The 12,744-nt window shown below is 49.9% G+C and overlaps 1 protein-coding gene across 4 annotated transcripts in view; it reads left to right on the forward strand.

Annotated features, from left to right (window-relative positions):
* The window catches only part of NEDD4L (NEDD4 like E3 ubiquitin protein ligase), a 333,633-nt gene that overhangs the window by 313,867 nt on the left and 7,022 nt on the right, over nucleotides 1-12,744 (forward strand). For all 4 annotated transcript variants that reach the window (XM_046024976.1, XM_046024977.1, XM_046024978.1 and 1 more), the window contains 4 exons: nucleotides 882-977; nucleotides 7,882-7,955; nucleotides 10,373-10,433; nucleotides 11,702-11,761. In XM_046024976.1, the coding sequence (XP_045880932.1) occupies nucleotides 882-977; nucleotides 7,882-7,955; nucleotides 10,373-10,433; nucleotides 11,702-11,761 (291 nt within the window). The remainder of the gene's footprint in view (nucleotides 1-881; nucleotides 978-7,881; nucleotides 7,956-10,372; nucleotides 10,434-11,701; nucleotides 11,762-12,744) is intronic.

Below are 12,744 nucleotides of genomic sequence, written 5' to 3' on the forward strand. Positions count from 1 at the left end.
GGGCAGGAAGGATTTTGTATAAAAACAAAAATGACACTCTTCTCATAACATACTTCCTGCTTCTGTTTTTCTTTTAACTTACGCATCCCCCCACCATCTAGCTCTGGCCGAGCATAGGGGTATTTGCCCAAGTGCCAGCGCACTCACTGGGCCATCAGGAAGCTCTCTGTCCCCCTGGGACAGAGCCCACTCAGCTGGTCTTCCCGTGACGAGTTGCTCCCCAGGGTCCCAGCACCAGCCTGAGATGGCTTCTCAGCTCCCACCTTCAACTTACGCTTTTATAGCTGGGAATGTAGAAATCCTCTTCACGTCTAAATTGTATACCATCTCCTGACGCATGGTGCGCACGTTCCCTTCTGCCTTCCCAGAGCCTGGCGGGTGCGTCCCCAGTCCCAGGCCCTTGGGCCTTGTGTTCCGGCGTGACACCAGAGCAGCCTTCCTGTCCACTTACAGGACTTGCAGAGCGCAGTAAAAGCACAGGAAGGTGGTATAGAATCATTGGTATTAAAGTAGAACATTCTCTCTCTCTCTTGGTTTCCTCTAATATTTTCGTCCTTAAAAGATGGGGAGTAAATTGATCTCTCCATGGTCAGCTTGGTAATGTTCCTTCTGCTGGGCCAGGGCAGGTTGCTTCCTCTATGCTTCATGGAGGTCAGGATTCGAGTCCAGTCCCCTGTTACCACCAAAACATTGGTTTGGTTTGGTTTATATTTTAAATCACAGGGGAAGAGAAGGTTTGGAGCAGAGCAAGACACCTGTTAGTGACTAGTAAGCCTTGAGCATTCAGAATGGAATTATGTAACACGGACTTAATGACTTGAAGAAGTCAAATGAGTTTGTTTTGGGGAAGGAAGACTTAATTTCTGTGTCATTTTCTATAGGATAGTGAATACTACAACTCTTTGAAGTGGATCTTGGAAAATGATCCTACCGAACTGGACCTCATGTTCTGTATTGATGAAGAAAACTTCGGACAGGTACGCGTGGGCCTCCCCGGGACTCCCTCTTTGACTTTCAGAATCTTTGCTTCTTCATAGAAGGGCTGTAACAGGCCTCCGCTGGGTAGTTAAATTACCTCTGAGAGCTTCAGATGTTAATCTGCATCTCATTGTGTTGGTACCTCCTGTCCCCCCAGTAGCTCAATTCTGATTACAGTCCCTTTTCTCTGCTTCTCCTTCCGGCGAAGTTAGAGACGATACTGAGGCCTCTGGGGCGTGAGGTCCATCTTCTCACAAATCAGAATATGAGTGTTTGGGCCTTGGTTTTAGAATTTAAGTACTTCAAAAAATAGTATGTATATATCGTGGTTTAAGTACATGACCAGGAGAGGTGATTTTGGGGGGGCCGTTAACGGTTCTGTGGTCATGACGGGAATCATCTCGTAGAGCTCAGCAGGCACGGATTTTTGTAGCGTTCCCTTCTTTTTTGGCACGCACGGTGTCATTAGACTAAATAAGTTCATCATAAATGTCCATGTCAAAGGTAAAGTTGCCTGCTGGGAACTCTCATTACCGTCATAAAGTTTCATAGGGCGTGTTTGTCTTAAGCCCAGAACCTTCGATTCATTTGTCCCTTGTGATGACAGTGTGTCTCGGGAGGTCTTATCCGATCCCGGTCTTTGTCCTTTCGTGAAAGCCAGTGCTCAGCAGTGTAGGTGAAGCCAGGAAATCAGGTGCCTGCCCTCTTGGGTCCCCCGTCTTAGAGAGCAAACACAAACATGCAGTTTGTCTACTGTGACCCTCAGGGTAAATTGAAACCTTTTTTTTTTTTTTTTTTCTTAAAGCATAGCTTATGACCTGACACTGTCCACCTTTAGCCTTGTCTTTTGACCTCTCCATTTGCTCACCTTGACAACCATAGTGTGCCTGTGACCTTGTCCACAGAGACACTTCCAGGCCGGCTCCCTGTGTGGCACCCTCCGCTTTCCTGCTGTGTCCTCCCCTCTCAAAACTCTGCTCAGGCTGTCCCCTAATCATTACTAGCCCACTGTCTCTTGTGAGCCGACCTCAGTCGCCTTGGTGGCCCCTGAGACCCGCTTATTGAGCAGTTGAGTGATGGTGCTAACCTAGTTGGTTTTTGGTTTTTTTAACTGTTAATAATGTTGTAAGTAACAAGCTCCGAGTGTGAGAAAACAGAATAAATTGCTATGACTTCGTTCTGTAAGCTGGACCCATTTAAGGGTCTTCACTGCCTATTTTCAAAGGGCAGCACACGGATAATCATCCTGGAACTCTGTCTTCCTTTCATTTCTAACACATAGAGGAAGGAGTAGAAGTAAAGAACCACGGAAGACTTAAAATCGATCTTGTGTGTCGACTGCAGAAACAAACAAAAAAACCCTTCATACCCATTTCTAGAAAACCATAGGGCTAACTCAGCGCCGTTCAGAAGACATTAGCAATGCCAGAGCCAGAGCAGATGCGCTGGGAAAGCTCCCTTAGTCACAGTTAATGGGACTGTTTCCATCTGATAAAGGATGGCCAGACACATGCTGTGTGGACTCTTAAGTAGACGTCTGGTGAAGATTCTGACGATTGTTACAGTTCACGTCAATTATTCATTAGAAACAGTTCTCGGGCCGCCTCACTTAATGCTGTAGGTTCTTCTGACTTTCCGACTGAATCGGGCGGAGTCAGGCAGTCATCAGAGCAGACGCACAGGAGAAGTCAGAGACCAATAAGTTGCCCTGTTTGTTCAGCTGCTGCCTTCCCTTTCTAGAGAGCTAAACTGATTAACAGGGAACTGGCGTTACCTCTTTTGCATTCTGGGAAGAAACTGAGAGAGAATGAAGCAGCCACATACCAATTACATCTCCCATTTCCACTCCCTCCCAAGCCCTGTTCATTTTAACCCGCAGATACGTCTCAAATCCATCTCTTCCCTTCTCACTCCAACAACACCCAGTCTGAGGTACCTCACAGACTCCCAGCTGGGCTTTTATATCTGCCTCATCCTCCTGTAATGGCGGACTGGTCCTTGCAGGACGTAAAAGTCGTCATCTCTCTGCCAGAAACATTGATAAAGATCCAGATCATTGATTGGCCCCAGGAGGTCCCGCATGGCCTTGTCCCTCACGCTCTCTGGGCCTGGTCTCACTGGACTTCTGGAACACACCAAGCTCCTCCTTGCCTCAGGACCCTTGCTCCTGCCATCACATCTCTTGGCAACATACTGCCTCCCACCTGTAGTTCAGACATACTTCCTCAAGGAAACTGAGCCTGACCCCAGGCGTGTGTCCGTGTCTCCCCATGGCATTCAGCACGATGACTGGGCATGTATTCCTAAGAGTAGGTGTTGGGCATTAAGCACAGGCGGGCGGTGGCCACACTGCGTACACATCTTGCTGGCCACAGTGCACTCACCCCCACAGCGCCTGGGACTGGGGGGACCCTCCCGGCAGAGCAGTGGAACCAGCGTGGGCACCCACAGACATGCCAGCCTCTGCTCTCTGCCAGCCCTCTGCAAAACTGTTGAGTGTGCGTTGCCCTTTTGCTTGAACCTGAGAGGAAGCACATGCCTCCCTGGGGCCAGAACGTGGTCGTTTCTTCAGCGGCGTCCAGTTACCACGCACGTGGGGTGCACCTGCAGCCGGCCCTCCTCGGGGCTGTGAGCGGGTTATTGCTGCCGGGAGGGTCAGGCCGTGAAGTTGGGCCATCATGTCACGGAAGGGAACTCCCGCTGTGGTCATTTCCGCGCAGCTCCCTGGCTGGTGAGAACTGGGAGCTGCCGGCTTCTGGGGCCTCCTGCGAAGTCTCAGGTGAACAGATCTCAGCGTTGGGACCGTGGCCCGCTACCCAGCAGGAAGCGGACACTCTGCGCCCGTGGGAGGAGACACGCCTTGGGGCTGTAATGGAGGGAGCTGCTCAGTGCCACTGCGGGGGTTAGCATCTGAGCGGCTTGTTTCGAAGGCAGGAAGTGTGGACTGGCAGGAGCCCGTGGGCAGGAGGTGTAGAGAACGGGCAGCAGCCTGCAGCAGAAGTCTCCATGACCAGACGTGAGTTAGGTGAAGGCATCCATCGTCAGCTGGGGTGATCCCGCTCCCATGGGGCCAAAAACTTGTCCTTGGGGAACAGAAAAGTCCCTGCTGTTCCAGTGGTTGGTGGCGCTCCCAGAAGGCCACAGTATGTACCTCAGGATTAAACGGATCCGTTTATGAAGATTGAATGGGAAGCAAGGGGCGGGGAGAGGGGAGGGCTTCTGAAAGGGCTCTTCAGGGGCCAGAGTGGAAAAGAAAGACCGAGAAACTCTGCATAGGGGAAGGAAATGAGTGAAAGACAGTGGATATAGGAGGAAGGGTGTGCAGCAGACAGGGCAAGGTTCTGGCCGAAGCCGGGAAGGTCAGGGGCTCTGGCTCCTCAAAGACCAGGTCAAGGAGCTAGACCGATGACACCTGTAGGAAACGTGAGGGGGTTGGCTCGGATGCCGTGTGGCTGGCTTTCACGTCTGCTTGGAGAGAGGCTGGGGAGGGTGAGGAGGCTTGGCCCCTGAGGCTCATCCCTCGGGGTATGGGGGACACATGTCCTGTCAGCAGGTGGGTGTTTGCCCAGCAGTGAGCAGCACCCCGGGGTGGGGCCAGAGGCAGGTGCACCTTTCTCTGCCCAAGTCCCACTTACTTGAAATGATCCAAGCAGTTTCTCAGCAAACACCTCACACATTCGACATACGGCACCTCAGAAAAATCCGGGGGATGTGTGTGAATCCAGAACTTTAACCTGCCAAGGAAGAGGGTCTGGATGTGGGAGAGTCCCATCTCCTCAGAGGTTTCTCTGATCTAATTTATAGTCTTTCTGAAGAAGAGAGGTGACTGCGTACTCAGGCCAGTACACTTTTTTAAAAATAGGGATTTTTTCCAGAAGCACATACTGAGCACCTCCTATGGTCAGGCACTAGGCCAGTGTCCTTTATATCGGGTCCTTGAGTTCAGACACGACAGTGATGATCCTGGCCCAGAATAGGGGTTCACACGAGGTGGGGAGACGGTGGGGGTGGCAGGAGGCCACTCTCCACTTCCTGAGTCTCCCTCTCCACGAGAAAATGGCGACAATGGCACCTGCCTTGTGGGGACTGGTCCATGACTTCCCGTGATGAGCACTGCACCCGGAGCACGGGAAGCGGCCTGCATCTGGCCCTAGGCAGCCAGTCCGAAATGTGGTTGGAAGAGCAGCCAGTATGGCCCACTCTGATGTTGTCGGTGAGGAGCCCGAGCAGAAGGGAGACTGACCGCAGGAAAGCTTGAATTGAGAGACACTGCTGGCCGGGCTCGGGGAGCAAGACCTGGAAACCAGCCTTCCCTCCCCGCCCGTGAGCCCCCCAGCACCGCCTGCCAGAGAGACCCGCAGCCAGAGTCAGCCACAGAGCTGGACAGCTGCCCACAGACTAGACTGCTTGCTTGCCCTCCTTACATAACACAGTATGGTCCTCCCTTTTTTTTCTTTCAAAAACAATTGTATCCGTTTATCTGATTACAAAATACTAATAATTTAATAGATGTAAAGCCACTGCAATAAAATATATAAAAATCATCCATCGCTCCTACCATCTAGAGAAAATTCACGATTAAAATTTTGACGTCTTCCAGAACTGCTCTTCGAAAGCACATGCTCACAAGACTTTCTATTTTTACGGAATGAAATCGTGCAGTGTGTACACTGCTAAATATCCCAGATACCTTTCTGTGTCAGGACATGTGGAGTTAGGCCATTTTAATGGCTGCACTGAATTCCGTGTCCCAGACCGTACCTTTTCTAGCCGTGCCCCCTTGCTGGGCGTGTCGTCTGTTTTGTTACTTTGCTATCTAGGCAGCATAATGATTATAATCTTGGAATATACATTTTGTTCTGGCCAGTTTTTTCCCCTTGGTATAAATTCTAGAAGAGGAAGTACTGTGGCAAAGGATGCTGTGCACATTAAAGTTTGATGCCTGTTGCCAAACCAAAAGGTTGAAGCAATTAGACTCCTACCAGCAGTGGAGGGAAGAATGGTTTCCCAGCGGTCGGCAGTAGGGGCTGCCTGCTCTTTCTCGTAGCTGGGTGTTGCTTTTGGAGGCACCCGACGTGTTTTTCTCCTTGCCCCTCCCTGAGTTCGCTCTCTCTGGTCCATCTTCTCATTCCAGAACTCTCTGGAAATTGCAGCTCCTGGAAAAAATTCTTAGTATTGCCGAACTGTGCTGAAGACCTCTCAGTACCAAGAACTGGGCTTGAATTAATAAACTTGTTTGCTGTGGATCGGACGGAAAAAGTCCATTCCTGAACAGGAATAGCATGACAGTCTTTGGGGAGAAAAGGAAAAAGCATCAGGAGCTATTTAAAAATGCAGCGGTATAAATGAATACAGTCCACAAACCTCCAAAGAGGTTATAGTCCAAGAAACGTCCTCACCTCACACCTAAGCATATAAGTGTCCACCATCCTTGAGGATTGCCCGGGCCCCCCGAGGCCAGGCGGGCAGTCACAGGGAGAGCCAGGCATGGAGGACAGCCATGGAGAAAGGGAAAGCGGGCTGGAAGAAAGGACTTGAAGAAAACGAAAAACACAGTAACAGTTGAAATCCACATTGCGGACGGTTAAAGAGCTGAAGTGACATCATAGAGTGGAGTTCGGTCATAGGGTGGAAACTCCAGATCTCTCCCTGAATAAGAGAAAAAGAGGAAGGAAGGAAGAGTAAACTGAGCAGTGATCCTGTGACTAATCTGGAGACCACTGGGAGGCAAGCAGGGGCTGTGTCTCCGGGTCACGGTGGACCCCCTCCCCAAGCAGATTTCATCGGTGCTCTAAATCTCTCCTCCCTCGTGATGCATGTGACCCGCAAACTTATCGGGAAAACCCTCTCCACAGTCTTGGCTCACTCTCTGAAGTAGCCAGTTCTGCTTAGAAAAAAAGAGGGAAAGGGATCCGGACGGATCATGGGTGTGGCTATCTTTGATTAGGAGACAGGCGGGTGGTATTTAAAATTTCTACAAGAGCAAACTTCATTTTAAAAAAATTAAACTTTAGGGCGCCTGGGTGGCTCAGTGGGTTAAAGCCTCTGCCGTCAGCTCAGGTCATGATCCCAGCATCCTGGGATCGAGCCCCGCATCGGGCTCTCTGCTCCGCGGGGAGCCTGCTTCCTCCTCTCTCTGCCTACTTATGGTTTCCGTCTGTCAAATAAATAAATAAAATCTTTTTTTAAAAAAATTAAACTTTATTTAAAAAATTTAAAAAGACTCTCCCTCCCTTGCTTCCTGCTAGTTACTGCTTTCTGTGGCATGATACTTGGCAGGAAACACAGAAGGCCGTGCTTCCTGTCGGCCAATTTGCTCTTACAGTCCTGGGGGGCCCTGTGGGAGGAGCTCGTCCGGGCAGTGAGCGAGGAGGTGTCCAGATGCCCATAGAAAGCCAGGGTTCTCAGAACTGCAGGTAAACCCATTTCTCAGCAGGGCTTCTTAAGCTGCCTTTTTTTTCTTTAAGTCCCCATGTTTTGCCTTTTTGAGAGAAATTCCATGCATCTTTGTGTGTATGTGACTGTAAAATCTAATTTTCAGAAACAGAGTGCATTAGAATTTGGATCTCTGTAGTCTTGATGAGCATACCCTGTCTTTGCTATTATACATAATTAATTCCTTGATAAATGAGATTACAAAGTGTTGCTCCTCTCCATTGTTGGTAATGTATGAAGAATAATTAAAACTCATAACCACAAAATAATTCACCTTTGATAACATCTTTCAGTGTGTAACATCTCAACAGTTTAAAGGGCTCGTTAGATATTCTCTTGTACTCTGAGCCCATCTCCTGGGAAGTCTTCTTGAATGAACGTGGCTTATCTTGCTTAGTAAGACATTATTACTCGGTAACGTGCACGGCAACTTCATGATGGTGATTGTTGTTATCTTTCCAATTACAGACCTACCAAGTGGATCTGAAGCCCAATGGGTCAGAAATAATGGTGACAAATGAAAACAAGAGGGAATATATTGAGTACGTATACACAGAATCACAACCTTTTCTTTTATTGAATTTAACAGTCCGTTTGGTTGATGTCTCTTGCTAACGTAGCTCCTGCCTGTTGTGGGCGCGCTTTCAGTAACGGGAGTTCCTTTCTGGCTTGGGCTAATAGAAGTTGAATTACAGGATGGAAAGTTTGATTTGTATCATGACTTCAGTGAGCCGCCTTATGAAGGAGTCATGAAAGGAGAAAAAAGTGTACAGTATTGAGTAATACGGCAAACTTGCTTTTGGAGGCTGTGACACGTAGTCTAAAATTGAGATTTGCAGTGTTGGAACATCGTGTCAACAACCAGTGGGGTAAAATTAGAAACAACCAGAAATAAAATATTTCCTTTCTCTCCTGACTTCTTGTCCATATTGAAAATGGAAGAAAATCATTAAAATGGGTAGGAAAGTCCACATACGCGAAACAAGCAAATTATTTCTGATATTTATAATTTTCTTAACCCAATCTCAGCCTCAGCTGGTGGAACAAAATGTTTAGTCCTTGGGAAACCCAGCAGTTAAGCCATCCTGGGGCACTTCTGCTAGCCCGAAGGCCTTTGTCTGTTGGGCACCTGACACGTTCCTCTTTGGTATGTACGTATGCTTCCAGCACACAGGTGCGGAGCTCCCTGGCCAGCCCTGGTGCAGGGATGAGGTCGGCACAGCCGTGTCTGGTGCCCGCGTCAGAGTGTCTGCCTCTCACTGGTTACCGCGGTGGTCTGAGCGCCGCGTCTGCCTTCAGCCCTCCCGTTTCAACAAGCTGGTTCCCTCTTCTCCCCTCAACATAACTGGTCAGAGGACTTGAATTTGGAGAAGTGACCAAGAGTCTTGGCATCTTTTAGTGTCCTCTACAAAGAAAAAGCCATCCTTCCTGATAAGGGAGAAATGGAGAGTGTTGGAGCCTCTACTTAGAGACCCTGACAAAGCAAGCCCTGTTAACACAGCAGGCTTCCCCATCCTTCCCCCATCCTCGTAAGGTAAAAGCTTGCTGTGCTTTAAAAAAACAAAACAAAACAACACCCTCTGAATAAGCTACCACAGTTCTTAACCTGTTCACATTAAGTGGCACTTGGGTTCTGAGTTGGGAGCAGGCAGGACGCCACCTTGCAGAACCCACGGTCTCCATTTGAGAGCACAGGTGTTGCGTGGATTATGAAAGCGCTGACCCTGAGGGTGTTTGGGGTCCGAAGTCTGAGGGTTTGGATCTGGCGATACAGGTGGTACAGCGGCCTTTGCAGGTACTTGCTGTAGGTTTCAGATTTGGTGGGGGGGTGGACGTGGACAGAGTTGCAGCTGGCTTCCCTGGAAAAGAAAGGAGGGTGAAAATCTCCGCCCGCCCTCCGGCACCCGGGTGCCCCTGGGGTGCAGGAAAGCGCTCGGGCTGATGGGTGCAGCAGTGCGGCGACGCCTCGTGTGGCTGAGCAGGGCCCGTGCAGCAGGGCTGGGCCCCGGGGGCCACCTCGCTGGGGAGCGCCCTGCCCGCTCCTTCCTCACCAGATGCCTTTCTTAGCTGGCGTCCAGCGTGGACTTGCCTGGCATTAGCTCTGCTGTGTGCTACACACCATCACAGAGAAAACGTTTTCTGTTAAGAGGCCCTATCGTCAGCCCCCAAATTTTGTTGTTAAAGGCTTAGCCTAAATCATTTTGCTGTCATTGCTGAAAACAGTGCGCTGGACAAGTGCAACGTACCACACAATGCTGTACTAGATACTTCTTTTAAAAACATATGTACATGTTTAGGGGCGCCTGGGTGCCTCAGTCATGGGGTGTCTGCCTTTTGGCTCAAGTCATGATTGTGGGGTCCTGGGATCGTGCTCCGCATCGGGCTTCCTGCTGGGCGGGAAGCCTGCTTCTCCCTCTCCCACTCCCCCTGCTTGTGTTCCCTCTCTCGCTGCGTCTCTGTCAGATAAATAAATAGTATCTTTTTTAAAAAATGATGGAATGGAGAACAAGCTTCTTCTCCCTCTGCCTTTCCCCTCTGCTTGTTCTCTCTCTCAAGTAAATGAAATCTTTAGGTTAAAAAAAAAAAAAAATCTGTACATGTTTATGCACGGGTGTGTGTGTGTATGTGAGTGTGCGTGTGAACACACACGTGACGCGCCTGTCTATCCACGGCCCTTTCTGTCTCCGTCCGTGTGGTCCTGTCTGTAGGCAGCTTTGGTAAACTAAGGCTTGATCGGGGGGAATAAATTATGTTAGAAACGCTCAGAGTTGAGGTTTCCCAGCTACTCCGAGAGCGGTACTGAGTCAGCAGTGCCGTGGCTCTAAACCCTCCTTGTGGTCCCCTGCAGCGGGGGTGTGGGGGGTCCTCTTCTTCCCCTCCCCCCCAAGGAGAGTGTGTCAGGAAATGCGTGGGGCTCATGGTGACAAGGGGGCTCACTGCTCCTCCGTCTCTCCCGCAGCTTGGTCATCCAGTGGAGGTTTGTGAACAGGGTCCAGAAGCAGATGAACGCCTTCCTGGAGGTAAGTCGTGCGCCCTCGGTCCTGGGTGGAGAGACGAGGGCTCTGGTCCTTGGGGCAGGTGGGGCAGGAAGGCCAGGCCTGCACCACGCACACTGCGGCCCGGTCTTGGAGCACTTAGCCGGTCCTGCTCTGCACAGATGCCGTTCTGCACCAGTACGAGGAAAACGCACGGTCCCTGGCTGGGTTTTTATCTTACGCCGAGCCATTTTGCACCAACACTCCTTCTGTTAGAGGGCAAAGCCGCTGCTCCTCAGATCCAAATATTTAATGTCAGCGATGCTCCCAGGCCCCTAGCAGAGGGTGGTGGAATTCATCATTTTTTAAAAAGGTTCATTTGTGGGGCACCTGGGTGGCCCAGTCAATCATCTGTCTTTGGCTCAGGTTGTGATTCCAGGGTCCTGGGATCGAACCCCTTGTTGGGCTCCCTCTCCCACTCCCCCTGCTCATTCTCTCTCTCAAATAAATAAGTAAATAAAATCTTCTTTGAAAAATGGTTCACTCTGACCAAAAGTAGAATTCCTTTAAAGTCTTGACAGCACCTCGAGTTCTATGAGGAGAACGCAGGAATAAGCCCCAAGTGCTTATCACAAATCTCCACTTGCACTTACCCTGACCCCAGCAGAACACTCAAAAAATTCAGGGACTTAGGACATAAAATGTGAGGTAGACCCACAAAAGGACAGAGGGTTTCATACTTTATTTACATAAGAAACCCAGGAGGCATGGTCCTGGCCCCGCCCCAGGCGATCCCTTGTACGGAAACGGGACACCTGCGAGGCCCAGCTGTGCGGAGCATCTCACCGGACCGCCCCGGTGGTCAGTGTTAACCCGGGAGCTAGAGCACGGTCCCTGCGCTCCTCTCTCTGCTCTCCTGGATCACGCTGCCTCCTTCTGCAGCTCATCTCCGCACTTTCAGTACCTTATTTTAAAACATGTTCTCTTGCACATCCGTGGCTTGTGCGTTCTAGGACACACTGACTCATAGCGATGTCATAAATGGCTTTTGGAATTCGCCTGCCTACAGTAACCCATATTTTCAAAGGGCTTCTGAAATTGCTCAGACACCTGAACCTTCTAGATTCTCCTACTTTTCTGAATTTTTACATCATGACTGTACTGTTTTTAGTAGAACTACAGTCCGGGATACTGTCGCCGATCTATACATCAGCAAAGAATGTTGTTTTTTCCTGGCTGTTTGTTTTCTCTGTAAAATTTGTCTCTTTCAAGGAAAAAGGTGTTGAGATGATGTTTTTTTTTTCCTCTTTCAGGGGTTCACAGAACTGCTTCCTATTGATTTGATTAAAATTTTTGATGAAAATGAGCTGGAGGTTTGTATTCTGAACATTTTCTGTGAAGTAGATATTTTTAAATGGTATTTAACTCTTCTCTGGCCCATGATGTTCTAGGAAGTAAGTTGAGATGGATTTTACTCTGTCTCTCTCATGGGGTGCTTGTGTCAGTCTTTCGGTGGGGAATAGTGAGAGTAGCCAGCCGTCGGTAGCTCACCCAGCAGAGGGTCGTTCCAGAACACACCAGACAAGCGGAGGCCCACCGAGCTGGGTTGGCTTCATGGCCAGGTGCACCGGGTAAGGAAAGTAGCTTCAGATAGAGTCATGGTTGGGACAACCAGTTTGGGCAGCAGCGTGCTGCTCACAAGACTGGGCTGGCTGAGATCCTGCTCCCCTCCCCCACGTGGTGGTAGCTGACTGCGACCTTGGCGGGGAAGTGAGCACCAGGGGCTGTGGAACAGAAGTCTTTGTGAACTTGACCTAGATTTATTAATGAAGAAACTCAGAAGACTCTGAGGTCATGGCAGGAGGCAGTTGGAATGAGATTTTGCTCCAGCTTCTCTGTGGACCTAGAGGAAAACGTAGCCGCCGAAAAAGCACAGGGATCTCACACCCTGTGTGGTGCTGAAAGAGGAGGAGGAAGGCTGTGTCTGGGGAAGCTGCCACCCTATTTGTCCAGGCCATATTTCCCATGAAGCGTGTCTCACAGGCTAGCCTTCTGTTCTTCTGGAAGTAGAAACGTCAAGACAGATGATGTCAAAATCCTGTAGTGTGTCCTTTGTTTTATAAGTAGGGAAACTGCTCCCAGGTTCACCCAACAAGTCAGGCCTGGGATCTAGTCTCAGGCTTCTGGGTTGGCTGTCCATCGTTTTTCTTTGGTGCCTTTGTGGGAATAGCAGGCTCACTTTTCCCGAGGACACCTTCCCTGCCTGGGGGGTTAGGTAGTAGGAGGAGCCCTTGGACTCCATCACAGACCCGGTCACTGCAGGAGCGTGGGTCGGCCTCGGTGCACATCCGGTCGG

The sequence above is a fragment of the Meles meles genome, chromosome 12, assembly GCF_922984935.1.
Source record: "Meles meles chromosome 12, mMelMel3.1 paternal haplotype, whole genome shotgun sequence".
In the NCBI taxonomy this organism is placed as follows: domain Eukaryota; kingdom Metazoa; phylum Chordata; class Mammalia; order Carnivora; family Mustelidae; genus Meles; species Meles meles.